The sequence below is a fragment of the Mauremys reevesii genome, linkage group 5 (genome assembly GCF_016161935.1).
Source record: "Mauremys reevesii isolate NIE-2019 linkage group 5, ASM1616193v1, whole genome shotgun sequence".
Lineage (NCBI taxonomy): Eukaryota > Metazoa > Chordata > Testudines > Geoemydidae > Mauremys > Mauremys reevesii.
This window is the reverse complement of record NC_052627.1, coordinates 11,606,770-11,626,609: the sequence shown is the minus strand read 5'-3', so window position 1 is coordinate 11,626,609 and position 19,840 is coordinate 11,606,770. Positions and strand designations below refer to the sequence as shown.

At 46.4% G+C, this 19,840-nt stretch overlaps 1 protein-coding gene across 1 annotated transcript; it reads left to right on the top strand.

The window, feature by feature from the left end:
• The first annotated feature begins 2,016 nt into the window (after nucleotides 1-2,016).
• Nucleotides 2,017-15,933, top strand: EPGN (epithelial mitogen). The gene is made up of 6 exons (XM_039542392.1): nucleotides 2,017-2,058; nucleotides 4,282-4,436; nucleotides 4,967-5,056; nucleotides 13,227-13,344; nucleotides 14,084-14,236; nucleotides 14,955-15,933. The coding sequence occupies exons 2-6, from the start codon at nucleotides 4,400-4,402 to the stop codon at nucleotides 15,004-15,006; spliced, it is 450 nt and encodes a 149-aa protein (XP_039398326.1). The 5' UTR covers nucleotides 2,017-2,058; nucleotides 4,282-4,399; the 3' UTR covers nucleotides 15,007-15,933.
• The last annotated feature ends 3,907 nt before the right edge of the window (nucleotides 15,934-19,840 follow it).

The window sequence follows — 19,840 nt, the reverse complement described above, 5'->3', positions numbered from 1 at the left end:
GCCCAAATATAATGCTGAATATTTCTTCAATTGCAAAAATGTACTTTCTACAATAAAAAAAATGTTGGAAAGTTACATTTGTACTGATTTTTCTTGATGATTTTTTCTGTTTAATTTTTAAACCCCAAATACCTATTTTTGTTAAATTTACATAAAATACAAAAATGAAAAGTAAAAGTATTTATAAAGAGGGGAGGGATAGCTCAGTGGTTTGAGCATTGGCCTGCTAAACCCAGGGTTGTGAGTTCAATTCTTGAGGGGGCCACTTAGGGATCTGGGGCAAAAATTGGTCCTGCTAGTGAAGGCAGGGGGCTGGACTCAATGACCTTTCAAGGTCCCTTCCAGTTCTAGGAGATTGGTATATCTCCAATTATTATTATTATATTTCTGCTAACATTTTTTCTACCTATTTAGAAAAATTAATGGTGGCCAAAATAGCATAAACCAAGGAAGTAAATAAAACTTGTGCCAAATGAACGGAATAAAATGATCATTTCTGTAATGTGTTTTTTACAGGAAGAACATTTGAAGCCTGAGGCATAAACATTGTCCAGCAACCACGTACAAATCATGTCCCAGTCCTGCATACACTTAGGCTTTGTCTATACTAGCACTTTTGTCGGCAAATCATTTTGTCAGTCAGAGCTGTGAAAAAACATACCCCAGACTGACACAGGTTTCACCAACAAAAGCGCCAGTGGACAGTGCTATGTTAGCGGGAGATGCTCTTCTGCCAACATAGCTACCACTATGTTTAATTATGCCAGCAGGAGAGCGGCTACACAGAGACCTTACTGCGACACAGCTGCAGCAGTACAGTAGTGCAGACCTAGCCTTAGGCATGTGCTTAAATTTAAACACACAGAAGTGTTTGCAGGATCAGGATATAAGGATACAATCCTACTGAACCTACTGATAATGAAGAAGCCACCTTGTGGGTACTAGTACAATTAAGTTCCTATTGGGTGGGTGGGTGGATGGATGCTAGATATAGAAAATAAAGCTTGATCCAGCTGTCCTCCTGAATTGTGATTTATTAGCCTGGGTTACCCACCTAGGCATAAAACACAAGCTGCACCCCATGAATGTGCAAGTGTGCAGTGACTCAGCACACCTGACAAAGATCAAAACCTCCTGGCTGTAATGCATTCACAGGAAAGTGAATTAGAATGGGCAAGGCTACCACGCCATTTGCCTCCTGACAGGTGAAGGTCCTGGATCGAATCCCATGGGTCACTGAGAGGAACAACACAGAGGAATAACCGGACACAGTGAGAGACACATTAGAGATGTACCACAGTATCCTTTTAGGGTACGTCTATACTACCTGCCGGATTGGCAGGTAGTAATCGATCTATCGGGGATCGACGCCCATACTCCACCTCGGCAGGAGGGGTAAGTGGAGTCGATGGGGGAGCCGCGGTGGTCGACTCGCCACCGTGAGGATGGCCAGGTAAGTCGAACTAAGATACTTCGACTTCAGATATGCAAATAGCGTAGCTGAAGATGCGTATCTTAGTTCAATCCCCTCCCCAGCGTAGACCAGCCCTTACATTGTGAAATGTTCGTCCCTCCCTCTAGCTCTCTGTTGAGAAAGTGGAAGTGGCTGCTAATGGTCTGTGAGCATAACAATGTGTGAGAGTTAGGGCAATGGGACTACCTGCATGTACACGTGCTTTGCTGGACAAGGGACCGCTGATTAAATTAGTGACCCTGGGAGGGACCAGTCCTAATTGTAGACACTAATAGAAATGTAACTGATGCTGTACTATCTTTCAGGTGTCTTCTTAGGTACCTGTATCCAGGGGTGAGCTGGAGCGGGTTGGCACCGGTTGGCGCGAACCCGTTGTTAAATTTAGAAGCGGTTTTAGAACCGCTTGTTAACTAGCTTCCCTGCGAGGGAAGCTTTGATGGGCTCTGCCTGGGAAGCCTGTAATTCCTCCTCCCGGCCGCCGGGGGGCGCTGCGCTGTGCTGCGAGAGCCATGTGAGCTGCCTCCTGGCCCTGTTGCTGCTCCTGCTCTTTGGACCTCTGGCCCTGGGACTCCTGCTGCTGCCTGGTGAGTCCCCGGCTGCGTCCTGCTGCCCCCAGCCCCCCCCCCCCCGTGTGAGTGTCTGTGCCCCTCCCCCGCCTTCCCTGCCACAGCCACCCCCCTGCCCCCAGCCACCAGCCGCCCCCAGCCAGCCTCTGCCCCAGCCCCTGCCCCCTGCCAGCCCCAGCCAGCCCCTGCCCCCAGCCACCCCTGCCCCCAGCTGCCCGCAGCCACCCCTGCCAGCCCCTGCCCCAGCCGCCCCCAGCCACCCCTGCCAGCCCCTGCCCCCAGCCACCCCTGCCCCAGCCAGCCCCTGCCCCCAGCCCCCCGCAGCCAGCCCCTGCCCCCAGCCAGCCCCTCCCCCAGCCGCCCGCAGCCACCCCTGCTAGCCCCTGCCCCTGCCAGCCCCTGCCCCCAGCCACCCCTGCCAGCCCCTGCCCCTGCCACCCCTGCCAGCCCCTGCCCCAGCCAGCCCCTGCCACCCCCTGCCCCCCCTGCCCCCAGCCACCCCTGCCAGCCCCTGCCCCCAGCCGCCCCAGCCAGCCTCTGCCCCACCCCTGCCCCAGCCACCCCTGCCAGCCCCTGCCATCCCCTGCCAGCCCCTGCCATCCCCAGCCAGCCCCTGCCCCCAGCCAGCCCCTGCCCCCAGCCGCCCGCAGCCACCCCTGCCCCCCGCCCGCCCCGGCCCCCCGCCACCCGCAGCCAGCCCCTGCCCACAGCCAGCCCTTGCCACAGCCGCCCGCAGCCAGCCTCTGCCTGAAGCCCCTGCCACAGCCACCCCCTGCCACAGCCACCCGCAGCCCGCCCGTCTGCATCACCTGCCCACAGCCAGCCTGTGTCACTCCCTGCCTCCAGCTAGCCCTGCCCCACGCCCCTATCTGCAGCCAGCCCCACATCCACTGGTGCCCTGCAGTTCCCAGGGCAGTAACCCTGCACACCTGCTTCAATGGGAGGGGGGGCAGGGAGCAGCTGGGACCCACACATGTGCACACCCTAGAGTGACCAGACAGCAAGTGTGAAAAATCGGGACAGGGGTGAGGGGTAATAGGAGCCTATATAAGAAAAAGACCCAAAAATTGAGACTGTCCCTGATCACACATATGAAGTGGAGTTCATTTCTAGTTCAGCCCCATCTTTTTAAAAAAGAACTTTAGGTAGGGTTAAAATACATCTGTATTTTCCTGGATATGTCAGGCTTTTCGGTTCTTAATCACCTCCTGGGAAAATATGGACGTATGGTAACCCTATTGGTACAAAAAATACATGCTGTCGCACATCCCTTAAATCAGAACTTTTTATAGGGAACCCGTTATTAAATCAGAACTTTTTATAGGGAACCCGTTGTTAAGATTTTGGCAGCTCATCACTGCCTGTATGGCTCTTCGTGCCCCTTTGGCCTGAGCTGTTAACCAATATGGATGGCCTTGCAGGATTGTTTCCATTAGAAAGAGCAATGAGTGATAGGAGTGAGGTATATTTATCAGTGCAACCCTGTTTATTTACAAAGAATGTAAACAGTGTCCTGTTTCCCTGCACACAATAGAAACAGGAAGACACAGTTTTCTTCCTCACAATTTCCAAGTCTACCTTTCTGCCCAAAGAGAAGCCCTCTTGGTTTCCTTTCACAGCCATGCTACCAGTTCTTCTCTGGCTTTCCCCAGGTTTTCTGCTTCTCACCCCCATAGCTCCAACCAAAGAATGCCCCAACCCCTGCATTTTCAATCCATTCTAAGGAAACCCCTGCATGCATGGCTAAGCCTCTGCCCAGGCCTTTATGCAGCCAGTACCTTGGGTGGTGGTCTCCCATTGTTTCAGCTATCACTAAACAAAGAGACATTTCATTGCTCCCTTTTTAGCCTGAATGAGAGGTGGTTAGCACACCCATCAGCTTCAGTGAGGTCTGTGTCTTCTAAGTTCTCAGCTAGTGCCTTAACCATTGGCCAATCCTTCCTCTCTAGGAATAATACAAGCCCCCCAAAGTACAAGCCACACATTTGTAAGTAGCACATACGTTTAGTTTCACTGACTTTTGCTTCGCTGCATCTTGTTACTCTGCTTTGACAGATACCAGGTTTCTCCATAAAACAGTGTCCTTGCATGCACAATTATGCCTACAGGTAATAGGAAACGGGTATTTCAAAAGAGAACCCGAACAGATTGCTAGATAATGGTAGTTTCCTAAATGAATGTGTGGTTGCCCTGAGGCTTTAGGTTGTTGCCAGATGCACTTTTTTTTTTTTGATTGGTCAGAACAGCAGGTGACGCTTCATGGTATATAAGTGCAAGGAAGACACATGAGCACAGGTAAGCAGAACAACCCAGCTGTCTGGAAAGAAGAGAAGCAAACGCTGTTAATCTGCTGCTAGATATGGCTCTTGGAATGCTAATATATATTTTGCTAAGAGGTAGGTTTACTGGGGTTTTTATTGGTGTCTTATAGAAATAAGGTTTTGTATTTATACGTTTGTTTAAGAAAAGTTCACGCCTATTTTCTGTAATAAGCAGTGGGGAAGAAAATCCAAAAAGCTCAAAGGAATTCAGAAACAAAATTAGTTTCAATAGTTTCTGACTTCACTGAATTTTTGGATAGAGATGATTTCCTTTCAAATCATTTTAAAGAGAATCTATCTATCAGTAGATATGCCTTATATAGCATGTTCTAGTGAACTGTATTGTACAATATCCAGTAATTACAATGGGATTTATAACAGCATGGATATGTATTCTGAGACTACACAAACAGTAGTTCATTTTCTGTTCCCCACTAATTTGTGACAAAAGGAATTCAAAGAGGCAAGAACGTAATAAAAATAAATCCTCATTATTTAAGTTTAGTCATTCAGCAGTCCATTTAATGGACACATTTGTACAGATGAAATAAGCTTCATGCAAAAGTGTTTTCCTGCTAAAGCCAATATGTGTTTGCATTATACAGCAATGGTAGCACTGGGTGAAGAGGCAGCTATTACTGTTTCATCGCTAACCACAGACCTATGGAATAGCTGGGCAAAAAACAACACAGAAGGTATTTCTGCTCTGCTCTGTATTGTCTCAAATAGGATTTTTTTTTTCAGTCTACAAATGCTTATCTACTGAGTGTACCTGAATTGATAACTACTCTTAACATGACTGTCATTTAGTCAAATGGTAGCGTTTATTGTAATGCGAACATTTCTCTATTAGTTTCAGAGGGGTAGCCCTGTTAGTCTGTATCAGTGAAAACAAGGAGTCCTTGTGGCACCTTAGAGACTAAATAACATTTATTTGGGCATAAGCTTTCATGGGATATAACCCACTTCATCGGATGATGGAGTGGAAAATACAGTAGCAGGTATAAATATACAGCACATGAAAAGATAGGAGTTGCCTTAACAAGTGGAGTTGTCAGTGCTAACGAGGCCAGTTCCCAACAGTTGAGAAGAAGGGGTGAATATCAACAGAGGGGAAATTATTTTTTGTAGTGACTGGCAGTGGCTGGGTCACTACAAAAAAATAATTTCCCCCCTGCTGATACTTATCCTAAGATACACAGGGTTGGTTTTTTTTAAGTATGTAATAACCAGGTACTGTAGATTCTGTGCACTTTCTGAAGGTCTCTTCAGCCAGCCTGAACCATTATTCCTTTTCTATGTATCAGCAGCTATTTCTTAAATCCGAATTGTCATGTACATCAAGTGAGAATGCAGCTGATACCCGAATATTGGACTATTGGACAGCTTCTTTATTTGTTGCACTGCAGTCTTTGATTGCCAAAACCACTGCAACTGATGTTGATGGTGTCCTTTTGTTCTGTTTCTTGTTTCTCTTCAATATACGTCTGCTTAAAGGTAAACTTGAAAGGTTGCCAAGATCTGAGTACAGAGCTTTGTGTTTTTCCTGCAAGCTGCATTCTTGATGCTACCATAGGTATTAGCAATGTGATGACAGTACACCTCTACCTCGATATAACGCAGTCCTTGGGAGCCAAAAAATCTTACCACGTTATAGGTGAAACCGCGTTATATCGAACTTGCTTTGATCCACTGGAGTGTGCAGCCCCGCTCCCCACCCACCCACCCACCCCCGTAGCGCTGCTTTACCGCTTTATTTCCAAATTCATGTTATATTGGGTGGTGTTATATCAAGGTAGCGGTGTACTTGTTGTTAGGGAAATGAAGAATCTTGAACTCAGGTCTTGGCAGGTAAGGAAAGGAGGAATGGATTTTTAACTATTCTGTTTTTAAGATGTATTTGTTTTTAGTTTTTAAATCGACATATGCAGTCAATCAATGCTAGGTCATCTGAAGGCTTTCAAGTAGCTTTTTAGTCAATCTGTAAGCTTTCCTTTCTCCCCATCATCCACAAAGAGTCAAAATACTGATCCTGTTGACTTGTCTCAGTCATAGTCACATGAGAGCCATAGCAGTATGCAAGAAGTAGTATTGAAAGACATTCATAATAATTTTTGGTCTGCTTTTAAGTGCAGTACTTTCCTTTATCAATGTAGATCGGGGTGGGCACACTTTTTGGCCCAAGGGCCACATTTGGGAATAGAGATTGTATGGCGGGCCATGAATACTCACAAAATTGGGATTCGGGTGTGGGAGAGGTGAGGTCTCTGGTTGGGAGTGCGGGCTCCGGGTGGGACCAGAAATGAGGAGTTCAGGGTGCAGGAGGGGGCAGGGGATTGGGGGCTGGGGTGGGGCTGGGGCTGAGGAGTTTGGGGTGTAGGGGGGTGCCCCAGGCTGGGACTGAGGGGTTTGGCGAGCGGGAGGGGGATCGGGGCTGTGGCCCAGGGGTGCAGGCTCCAGGCGGCGCTTACCTCAAGCAGCTTCTAGAAGCAGTGGCATGTCCCTTCTGCGGCTCCTACGCAAAGGCGTAACCAGGCAGATATGCACGCTGCCTCATCCGCAGGCACCACCCCTGCAGCTCCCATTGGCCGCAGTTCCCGGCCAATGAGAGCTGTGGGGGCAGCGTTCAGAGCGGAGCCTCCTGGCTGCCCGTATGCGTAGGAGCTGGAGGGGGGCCATGCCGCTGCTTCCGGGAGCCACATGAAGTGGCCCCCGACCCTGCTCCCCGGCAGGAGCACCAGAGTGGGGCAAGCCCCAGACCCCGCTCCCCAACAGGCGCTCAAGGGCCAGATTAAAACGGCTGGCAGGCCGTACTTTGCCCACACCTGATGTAGATGGAGCCCATGATGTGGCCTAGAGTGTTTCTCTGTGACATGGGTGTTCTTCCAGCATTGGATAAAGGAGAAAAAATGGTGCTCTTTGGTGTCACATGGCTGTAGACATTTATGCTGTGATTCATTGACTAGCCTTGCTGTCTGAAATACTGGTTGTACTAGAGAGAGAGAATTTATTGTGGGCCAGATTTTCACAAATGAGAGGTTCACTTGCATGAACAAAGCCACGTGGGCAGCTGTACCTCCTCAATGTGCACTTGCTGTCGTTACGGATATAAAATGGATATTTGCAGTCAGCTTTAACAATTGCTCACAAATACAGGCATGCAATTGCACACTTGGGGTTTGCAGATACAAGTATCAGAGCTGTAGCCGTGTTAGCCTGTATCAGCAAAAACAATGAGAAGTACTTGTGGCACCTTGGAGACTAACAAATTTATTTGGGCAAAAGCTTTTGTGGGATATAACCCACTTCATCAGAGTCCTCTGCTTTTAAAAACTGTAACCCTTTAAGAGTTAGAAGACTGGACTTCAGGGTGGATGGAAATGTTTAAAGACTCTTGTGTGAAACTGGCCACGTCCCTTCACTCCATTCTTGCAGCTTCCATTTCTAGACAGGTGGAACAGTCATTAAACACTGAAGTAAGGAAGCTCATAATTAAAGCATGTTAATAACAAACCCTTAGGAAATTAATTAACTCCCAAGCGAATGCCAGGTTGGAAATGGCACTATCCTGTGGGATTGTGGATCCAGGCAAGAGTGAGCTGAGTCCCACACCCATCAGCCAGGAACCTTCCTCCTTCCCTGGTCTGCATGTCGTATGCAGTCATCCTCAACTTCAAAACTTAGGGGTTGGTGGTTCATCTTGAGCGGCAAGGTCAGCGAGAGGAGAGAAGCAACATGGAGAGACAGGAGGCTGGGCTGGCAGCTGACTGGAAGTTGATAGGGAATATGAGAATTTCTTCCTGCCCAAGGGGGACGTCTTCCAGTGTTCATCAGGAAGGAATTGGGGAGATAGGAAGGGTCTTGTTTTACTCAGAGTGGGACAGAACTGGGAGAGAGTTAGATGAGCTGGATCACGGATGAAAATCTACATACTCATCGTCATCAGCTGAGTGCCAGGAGCTGAGGGTGAATATACTCTCAAAATGCAGGGAAAAGAACTTGTGCAGGCCATCCAGCCAACTCCTGGTCTGTTTTGTACAGCCTACTCCAAATAGCCCCCTGATGGATCAGCTGTCGTACTGTGGTCAGATAAGTTCTTTGACGCATTTACCTGCATCCCTCGGGATGATTAGTTCTCACCTGCTCAGAAATGGGGCAACATGCATCAAAGTTAATGCAGAAGAAATGACGGATTTCTGTCTGATGCAATTTCTATTAAGTGCATTGCAGTCTGGAGCTAAGACTGGGTATTTGTAGTTTATACAAATCTACCTCTGGCACTCGCAATGGTTTTTGGATATTTTGCATGTGGATGTGCGTGCATACATGGACTCTGTGTGTGTGTGTGTGTGTGTGTGTGTGTGTGTGTTGGTACATATGGTAACTATATAGCATATACACTTAGTTTTTCTTTTATAGCAGCTCTATCATTCTGTGTCAAACTAAAATTTGTCAGTTTTGTCATGACCAATCTGAAGATAACTGAAGAGTTATCCATTATTTTGATTTCATGTCAGATCAGGTCAAATTCACTTCTTTGTATGACTCGCATGTGGCAAACATCCATCTATATGCATGCTTATACTGCGTATTTTCTTCACATGACTTAAAGGGCAAATGGGAACTAATACCTGGTTCTTATATGATGCTTTTCGTTGATAGATCACAAAATGCTTTGCAAAGGTCAGTGTCACTATGTGCTCTTTAAACAGCTTATCCAGTGTGTAGGTGGATAATACGATATTTAAGTTAGTAGAATTGTCTCCATATGTGATTAGAAAAAACGTTTTTCTTTTTGTTTCAGATTTTATAATTCATTTGACTGTAATTCCTCTTAAATTGTAGTGTTACAGTATTTAGCACTTTTAATTTTGGGGTCTGGATTTCAGATCTGAGCTTGCAGCCCTTTGTTAGACAAAACTCCCACCGATGTCAGCAGGGGGTGTGTGTGTGTGTGTGTGTGTGTGTGTGTGTGTGTGTGTGTGTGTGTGTGTGTGTGTGTGTGTGTGTGTGTGTGTGTGTGTGTGTGTGTGTGTGTGTGTGTGTGTGTGTGTGTGTGTGTGTGTGTGTGTGTGTGTGTGAGAGAGAGAGAGAGAGAGAGAGAGAGAGAGAGAAATTACTGTAGGACTAGGCCCTTGAATTACAAGATTGTTCTCTCCAAGCGTGTCTCAAAACATTTTCTAGGCCTGTTTTTTCATTCCTGTTTTAAATGCATTAGAATAACAATGAGATCTGATACAGCTGTTTTGGACTTTCATCCTCTGCAAATGGAATGCTGCCACCTTTTGGCAACTTGCTGTGGTACTTCCATAGAAAACCAGGAAGGTTTTTTTGATGCAGAGTAAAAATATTACAGTTTTATTCTGACAGCGGGAGATTTTGTGCTTTTTTCTATGTAGATTAGCAAATTTTAATGATATGTTTTTAATTTATTTTAACCATTATACCATGGCTTTACGTGAAATATTTAGCAGAATAATCCTACCTCCCCAGGGTTGACAACAGGGGGTGCTACTACCCCTGAAATGGATCTTTACTGGCTCCTGGCGGAGCAGATTACCGTCATACCAGTGAAAAAGGTCCAGTCATTATTTTCAATGCACAGCAGTTTATTGAGAAGGAATTACACAAGTGGTAAAGGGTTATAGCAAGCACATAACTCCTATGTTAGACATTAAGAGCTATGCATTACATTCCCCTTAACGAGTCTCTCTTTCACAAACATACACAAACAGGCCCCGCGCTAGCCTCACGCAGTTCCTGCTTGGCAAACAGAGAAGATGGTTACCAAGTTTATAGACGGCTTCTTCCTTCCAGATCTGTTCTTTTCAGCCCTCTGGTCTGTCTCGGATTCCCCCGAAACAAGGCCTCAGTTGCCTGGAGACCCCTCTGGTTCACAGTCCTACTCGAGCCCACAGAGCAGAGTTTTGGCTACTCTGTCCAGCAGCGTTGCTTCTTTAAGTGTTAATTAAGGAATCCCAACAGTAATTTAATTTGCTTCATTTTTATACTCTTTTTTTTTCCCTCAAAGGAGTCACATGTCTTAAAAGCACTTCCCTCTGAGTCAGCCGCAAGAGTTGCTACGGAGTGACAGAAAGGTATGTCTACACTGCAATTAAACACCCGCAGCGGGCCCATGCCAGCTGACTCGGGCTTGTGGGCTGAGCCAGTTCTGGGTGTCTAACTGCAGTGTAGACCTACCCAAAGTGTTCCCACAATCCAGGGTTTGAGTGAATTGTCTGCACAGCCCGGCCATCCTCAGCTGACCTGCAAGACTCTTGCCAAGCCTCCGCTTTGTAGTACCGTCACTTGAGGCTTGGTCAGCCTCTGTTAACATGGGCATGGTTTATAGTGTGGGACATTTTACTCTGATTATTAGATACAGGGTCAAATTCTCTGCTAGCAAGAGTCATTGACTTCCGTGGTTACAGCAGCAGAGAATTTGGCTTCACCGCCTAAAAAAGTTCATTTTAAATTAAGGTGGTTCTTCCCACTCCAGCAGCATTTCCTGAAAGGGAGGAATAACCCACCTACTTATTTCAAGAATAAATGTCTGTAGGCTCTTTCATCCCCTAAAATACCAAAGCACTTAACAACCCCGAGGCTTGGTGCTGCTACCAATACACAGGCTGCGTTGTACTCTTTGCCTCTTTTTGACCTAAGCTGCAGTTTGGAGCTCTGGGGATGTTCAGCTGGGAGATGAAATTGGTGATATCAGGTATTTATCTGATGCAATTTTGTTTACAAAGAATGTACAAAGTCCTGTGTCTCTGAGTGAGCGCAGAAAACATTACATAGCAGGAAACGACTTCTGAGCTTACAGCTCCAAGCCTCTTTAGCCAACAGACCCAAAAAATACTCTCTGTAGCTTTTTCCAGGGTCACAGTGTACTCTAGGGTTGTCACCTTTCTAATTGCTGGTAACAGGACTCCTGAGGCCCTGCCCCCTTCTCTCCCTCTTCCCCCCAAGGCCCCGCCCCAATCCCTCTGTCCTCTCCCTCCCTCCCCCTGTAGCTCCCTGGATCCTCTCCACCTTCCTCCCTCCCCAGTTGGGCCCCCTTGCTCCAGGGCTGGGCTGGGAGCTCCTGCAGCCAGACAAGGAGCCTGCCAGCAGGTAGGAGGCAGCCCCAGCTGAGCAGGGGCTGGTGTGGCTTAATGACCTGGCGCCGCCTCCTTCCCTGCGGTAACTGGATTTTTGGTGTCCAGTCGGTACATCTGACTGGGCGCTGCCAGGTCACCTTTTCAACCGGACTTTCCGGTCAAAAACTGGGCACCTGGCAATCCTAAATGGCACCCGGACACCGAAGCCAAAAACCGGGTTGTCCAGGTAAAACCCAGACGGGTGGCAACCCTCCTGTACTCTCTGGCTACTGCTTGGCTGGCTTGCTCTTTGCGTCTGCCTGCCTCTGTGTGTGCCATCTGGTCCACTCTCTGTGTCTCAGCAAAGCTCTCCCCCACCCCACTCACTCCAAACTCCTGGGCAGGTTCACAACCCCCTTTTGTCTTTGGTGCAGGGGTGATGGTGGAGGGGCTTCTGATTAACTGAAGGGTGAGTTCGCATCCAGTCTCAAAGAGGTACACGATTGACGCAATCTCCAGTCCCTCTCACTCAGCATAACGGTATCTTGGATGTCAGTGGGACTACTCCCTTAGGGAGCTGCTGCTCAGCCTGAGTAATGGTGACAGAAGTGGTTTACGATACGTTGGCACGCAAGAGCCACCTGGAACTGTTTGGACTAGGATGAGAAGAGGAAGAGCTCACCCAGCGGAGAGCACGGGGGAATGTAGCAAGGCAGAATGGAATCACTCCGGTTGGAATTTGGTCAGGAAATGGGGGATTAATAATGTCACTCTTGAGAAATGTGTCATGGGATCGTCAGTGACCACAAGTGGTCAGGACAGGACGTTGGGCTTACATCTCTGACGGCACCTCCAACAACGTAGAGTACATGAGCGCCCTGGTGGAGCATTGTTTCAGCATGTACTCAGAGGGAAGCTTTCCGCTTGACAGAAGACCAATACCAGACTTCAGTGACTTGGAAGCGGTGTTGTTCTTGTCCTGCATGTGTTTTTGCTTTTCTTGCGGTCATGACTGAAAGCCGGTGTTGTGAAATATTCAGGTTAGAACTCACTCGGCTATGTCTAAAACAATTCCCCGAAATAACAGGCATTGATTGGCCGCTCCACCCAATCAATAACTCCTGCAGCCAGGAGACCTGTTCAAACAAATACTTCCTCCAACTGGCAAGCCTTTGACATCTTCCCTTCCTTTGCCCCACTACACTCCCCCATCCCGCAACCCATTACTGTTGGCCTCTGGCTCGTTCTATCTACAAATAGTGATCTAGCCACAATCCTGAAGAATGGTCCTGATTTGTGCCATTTACATAAAACAATTAGCTGCCAGTGTTGGGAACAAACGACGGGCAAGCTGCCTTAAAGCAATGGTGTTTTGTCCTTTTGATTAAAAATTAATCACATTAGGCCAGATTCAGAAGCAGTGGCTAACAACAATCCTGCTAATCCTCTGTGCTCCTATCCTGCTGGGTTTCAGGCTGGGTTATGCTGACATTAACTTGGAATGAATCCAGCATATTCATTAAACTTCTGCACATTTATTAAGAGGAAATCATTGATTTAAAACTGGTGTTTGAAAAACTCCAGGCTAAGGTGTCCAGCGTCTCCATTCTGTTTTAGTTGGCAGTGTCGCTATTGGTCAGCAAATTTTACATCACCTTCAACGTGTGTGCAATGGGGTTTTCTCTTGTAAACGATCGTACTTTTAAAAATGACGTGATTACTGTTTTCAGACAATTTTATTTCTTCAAATGTAACTTTTCCTCCTCCCCTACGTCTTTCCCAATAGACTACACCGAGGAACCTGTTGCTCTGAAGTTTATGCAATCCTGTCTTGAAGACTACGACAGTTATTGTATTAATGGCCTCTGTGCTTTTCATAGTGAACTCAAGAAACCCATATGCAGGTAAATACATTGAATGTTTAAATAGACTCTCTTGGAGAAGTAGAGGAGTTTATATTTGTTTTCCTGTGTATGTTACACTTAACATTTATCCTGACCTGCAATTTGATCTGTATGCGGGCATACGTTTATCATCTGAGTAGTTCCACGGAAGCCAGTGCAACCTATGCACCATGCAAGTTCAGGTTCTTTATTAAAAACACAATGGAGCTGTGACAACATCATACTCTTGGTAATTAAAGCTTACTGGAGAAGCTAAAGCAGAAGATGAAGTGCTTGGAAGCTGCTTTGACACATTCTGCTATCAGAACTGCAGCATCAAGCTGCAATCTGAAGCCAAAGGGTTAAATTTACAGCTGTGCCCCAGCTGTGCCCCTGGGCTAGCAGGGACTCCCTGCTTCTGGGAGTGGTTCTGTGCCAAATCCAGCCCTGACATACATCAGGGCTTTCTAGAGCTATTCTTGGCTGCCTGTGGGCCCGATGGTCATTACAACAGCTCGGTATCACCAGAGCACAGTGTTTTCTCACTACACCCTCTCTCGGGGGGATTCGCATTGCAAGGGATCCAGCAGCTTTCTGACATACGGGGTTCTGACTGCAAAATAGAATCTGCCCACCCCAGTTTAGTTCCCTTCCACATTTTAATTGCCAAGTGTTGAAAATGAATCAAAGGTAACAGGTATCTTCCAGTTTCAAGTTAAGATTTTCTGAATACTCTTGTGGATTTTTTTTTTCTTTTTAGGTGCCTGACAGGTTACAACGGCGAAAGATGTGAACACTTGACGTTGAATTCGTATGCGCTTAATTCTTATGAGCACTATATTGCAGTGGGAATTGGTGCTGGAATGTTACTGAGTGGGATCATCGCTCTAATCTATTGCTATGTAAGAAAGAGGTATGGAAAATGATGTTTTCTGGGGCATGAAAATTGTTATGTGAATTTCTAGACTGTTCAGAATACCTGGAAGCAAGAGCATTATATTAGTCTGAGTGGATAGAGCAGAGGGCTAAGGAATCTCTTCCTGGGTCTGTCACTCACTTATTGCGGGATCTTAGACAAGTCATTGAACTCCTCTGTGCCTCTATTTCAAATTATTCTGAAGCTGCCCACGAGCACTGAGTTCGTGGGGACTGCTCACGTGACTTAGGCAAGTAGGATTTGGCTCGGTTTACATCATTACAGTTCTGCCGCATGATTAAATTCACAAATTGGCTATCCATTTTAGGTGCGGGAAGTTGAAATCACCATACAAAGTCTGAACCGGGGAGACAGCGTTGTGAAGATCTGACATAGGATGCTTACTGATTTTCCTGTAAATTACAGGAGGTTCCTATTTGAAAGAACTACCAGTGCCAACAAAATACTAGCAGGCGCCACTGATAACCGGAGACAGTGGAAATCAAAAAGCCGGTGCACAGCTAGCACGCCTGGCTTCACTCATTTTGATAAAAGCCTTCGTTGCTTTAATAAAGGTTGTTGGGGGACTTATCTGAGCGGACTGACATGGCTGAGGATCCTTTCCCATTGTCCGACTACGGCTCATTTGGTTTTGAGTGGAGATCTGACTTCTTTTAGCTGCTTTTGGTAACTTCAAGCCTTGATTGTTCAACAGGGAAAGGCATTCTGTATGGAGGAAGACAACGATGTGTCTCTCAACACTCTGAGGCAAAGAATGGAGTTCACGCGCTGCCAAAGGCAAGTAGTCCGTCTAGCCCACTTCTGGTTTCCCAATGGCCTATAGCGTGGGCCTGGGATGACATGAATACGGCGGATCTCTCAAGTGGGTTAAATGCAATTTATGCTTCTATTGCCACAGTGGACAAAGGCGGACAAGACTTTGCACTGGGAAATGGATGACTGAAAAAAGATATCGTTAAAACGAAGAAGAATAAAGATCAGATGATTTTGGAAAAATAATATTGAGAATGAGAGCAGCCCCTGAGATCTTAGAAGACAAAGGGCTAATGACGTTTTGAGAAGACTATGAAAGTGTTCATCTGGACAACCTTGATCTTCCAGTACATCAAATAGCAGCTCCCCACACTCCCAGACTTGTCAGTCAGGCATCTTCTTGCCCAGTGATGTGCACTGCTGGACAAGAGGAACAAGACTCTACTTGCTATTTTGTTATAAGGACTCGTTAATACAGTTCTACCCAGCTGGCTTCACGCTCATGGAACTTGTAGTATATCACTATTTAAACAAGAATGAAATGGGTAAAGGAAATATGCCCAGCTCCAACCTGCCAGATTAATATTATGTGCTTTCTTTTTCATCTTCTCACCCACAAGATGTCTTCAGATGGGGAGATTTGTTCTTGAGATAGAGAAATAAAATAGATTCAGAGGACAGTGGCTCCTGAAAGACTTTGCAGCTTCTAACTGTGAGTTTTGGAATACTGGTGCTGATCATTTTCAACATTGCTCAGAAGGGTTTTTGTTGTTTTGTTTTTGTTTCAGGTGCTGCACATTGTGGATCCAGATTTCAGTTGCATTTAGACACCCATGGGGAAACAGTGCCTAACTGTGTAAGGGCTAATTTGGGGACCTCATTTGTCTTTTGAAAATTGGGCTCCCTTGTTATGTGTATTCACTTTTTCCAAGTGATGCGTGTCGTGTTTTTTTAATATAGTCATTAGTAAGAAGTGAAATGCTCACAACAAAATATGTAAATTAGGTCAACATGCACATTTCCCCTTTTAAACTGGACCCTAAGCCCTCTAGCATGACATGCCTTGCTTGATTAGAAGTGCCAATGTACAATGAATACAATAGCAAGGATGTATGGGCAAAGGAGCTGACCTTAGGTGCATTACCATCCATTTCCTCTAGGTTTTGAAGTGAGCATTCCTTAAGGTACGTTGGTTTGGTTTTCCTTTTTCTCAAGGTCAACCTCATTAAACTCTCTAGCTGTCTAGTTAATCATAAAAGATTAGGGTTGGAAGAGACCTCAGGAGGTTATCTAGTCCAGCCCCCTGCTCAAAGCAGGACCACCCCCAACTAAATCATCCCAGCCAAGGCTTTGTCAAGCCGGGCCTTAAAAACCTCTAAGGAAGGAGATTCCACCACCTCCCTAGGTAACACATTGCAGTGCTTCACCACCATCCTAGTGAAATAGTTTTTCCTAATATCTGACCTAGACCTCCCTCCCTGCAACTTGAGACCATTGCTCCTTGTTCTGTCATCTGCCACCACTGAGAACAGCCGAGCTCCATCCTCTTTGGAACCCCTGAAGGCTGCTATCAAATCCCCCCTCACTCTTCTCTTCTGCAGACTAAATAAGCGCAGTTCCCTCACATTATCTTGACTTCCGTTTTCTACACTTTTACAATTTCTCCTCTCTCAATTGTTCTGCTCAGAGTAAATTCATCAGCTTGAAGCAACTTCCTTTGGCTTAATGCTTTTGTAATGAGAGCAAAATCTGGTCCGGAATGATTAAATCATTGGGGCAGGTGCTTCACGTAGGCACCTGTTAGAAACTTATGCTCAGCCTGGAGACAGTGGGTTCGACATTTTCTCATGTGAAACTGGCAGTGGTCTAATGGGTCAAAGGTGGAAGACTTCAGGTTTTTTGTGTCTCTCTTTACCCAGCAATGATCTTTATGTGCACACACATTATGCAGGTTGCACATGATTCCGTCTGTGCACAGAATTGCTGTGTGCCAGAATATAGATTAATGAGTTGTTTGAAGGGCACATATTTTGTGGGTATGAACATCGGCAACTTATAACCTTAAAAGGTTTACACAGAGAGACGTGGTTTTGTTTGTTTTAACATCCTGGCTGCAATTTCTGAAGCCCATTGGGGTGAGCAGCTGACTTGGCTAAGTGGCCAAGTAAGTACTTAACAGGGTGCATAATTAATTTTCAAAGGGTTGTCAAGGCACATAGGGTGCCTAAAGATGTGCACACCTGATTCTTGTGTTTTGTGAGGATTGAGTAGCGTATGAGCAAACTGGGCAGGGAGATGGCTAAGCAGATTGTGTGGCCTGAAATGGAGGCCCGATCAGGGCACACCCAAATTGTTAGTCTCTCTTCCAGGTTCCTCTCCGGTGCCAGGGCAGAGGCTGCCTAGGGAGAACCTCTGACGTTTCTGCTGGTGGAGGAAAAGATCAGTAAAAGAAACACCAGACAAGTGTTGCAGGTTAGACATGGATCGTATAAGCGAATCTGAGACAGAAAGAAAAGGGAAATGAAATGGGAAAGAGCAGAGAAGGAGAGAGGCAGTTCCCCCTCTTTATTTCTCCACTGCCCTTTCAGTGGGTGACTTTGAGGCCTCCAGAGATCGCACCCTCGCCAATCAAGTGCTGTAACTTGGGCGACTGGGCAGGGACGCTGACCTGGCCCACATCTGGTGTCGGTGACACAGGTAAAGGTGATTGGTGGAGGGGACGATGTACAGATTGCTCCCGAGATGCAACCAATGGGGGAGAAAGGCGGTTGTCACTGCTAACCCAAGGTATGTATCGCACCAGGCCCCCTGTGCCTCTGCGGCACTGGAGACAAATGTGTCACACTAGGTACTGGGTGAGCAGCTGACTCCGTGACCCCACTAAGGAAGTCCATGCTGCAAGAGATTCCTTCATGGAGTCAGCCATGCTGGGCCTTTGCTACCAGTTCTTTGGGGAGTGCCAGCTCCTTTTGGGCTCATGCTCTATGTTGCTGCCTAATTTGCCTAACTTCCTGAAGAGCCTCCACAGGTTCTCTTCTGAGATGTGTCCCCCTCTGGATGCCCCACTTTAGGTGCACGTGTGCCCCACACGCCTTCGATCGCAGATTTCCATTAGCAGTGTCCATTCAGCCCTCTCATGCTCCCTACGCAGCCTTGTGCCAAGCACCGAGATTATGTAGGGCTGCTCAGGTGAAACACCCTCAGCTCCTTCTTGACCACGTTGGCTTGAGATGGTGCTTAAGAGCGTCATACCTTGAGCGTGCCTTGGCTAAAAGTTTTTTCACCTCATTGCTAGTTTAGTTTTAGATAGTTTGCTTGTTAGTTAAATTAGCTTAGTTTAGGAGTCAAGAGGATTAGCTTTGTTCCTCTAGCCTCCTTCTGGGGAAGCTTGCCTTTCTCGGAAAGGCATGCCCAGCGCACTGGAGTTCTAACACGTCCCTTGCCAGTTGGCCATCACTGGTAGCGATGGTCACTCCACGTTCCTTTGTTTCCTTGGAAAGTCGCAGATTGAGGTGTCATTAGAGGAGGTTTTTGAACAAATTGATAAACTAAACAGTAATAATTCACCAGGACCAGATGGTGTTCACCCAAGAGTTCTGAAAGAACTCAAATGTGAAATTGCAGAACTACTAACTGTGCTTTGTAACCTATCATTTAAATCAGCTTCTGTATCAGATGACTGGAGGAGAGCTAATGTGATGCCAATTTTTTAAAAGGGCTCCAGAGGTGCCAAGGTCCCACAGGGAGTCTCTAGCAGAGCCAAGAATTGAACCCAGATCTCCTGAGTCCTTGGCTGGTGCCCTACCTATTGGATCATCCTTCTTTTCCACTGATAGTGAGTTTCTTAGTGTAATTACGGTAAAATAGTTGTATTACGCACTCACAGTAGTTCACAAAAGGCAGAAGAGAACGGGTAAGAAGGAAACAGGCTATTGCTCTCAAGGGCAAGCTGAGTTGGAAGACCACGAGCAAATACCCTTTTTTAATATACATATGAAGTCTGCATTATCACATTCAAACTTGGTATTTGTCTGCATAACTGTTCCCAGGGAAATTTCAAGACAAATTGGAAGGATATGCCAAAATTATCATTTGAGCGGTCTAGCTAAATAACCTGCTGTCTGGATTATTCCACCCTTACTCCCCTTGAATAGAACCCTGCTCCTCAAGCAGTTCCACTGATTTCAAGGGTGGCTCCCACAGAAAGGAGCTACATGAAGTGAGTTAGGGTGGCTGGGTTAGCCCCTAATAAGTAAGCATGAAAAAGTAGTGATGGGAAAAAAACCGAGCAGTAATTTGTTATATTTCACTAATCCTGGTCTTGGCCAAGTAGCACGCACAGGTTAGAAGTATCAGAGGGGTAGTAGCCGTGTTAGTCTGTAACCACACAAAAAATAAGGAGTCTGGTGACACCTTAAAGAGTAACAGATTTATTTGGGCATAAGCTTTCGTGGGTAAAAAATCCATTTCTTCTGATGCATGGAGTGAAAATTAGAGATACAGGAATAAATATATATTGGCACATGAAGAGAAGGAAGTTACCTTACAAGTGGAGAATCAATGTTGAAGGCCAATTCAGTCAGGGTGGATGTGGTCCACTCCCAATAATTGAGGAGGACGTGTCAATACCAAGAGAGGGAAAATGGCTTTTGTAGTGAGCCAGCCACTCCCAGTCCCTATTCAAGCCCAAATTAATGTTGTTAAGTTCGCAAATGAATTGTAGCTCTGCAGTTTCTCTTTGAAGTCAGGACAGGCCCAACAAGGAAAATAACAGAACACCACTGGCCATCACGTACAGCCCCCAGCTAAAACCTCTCCAGTGCATCA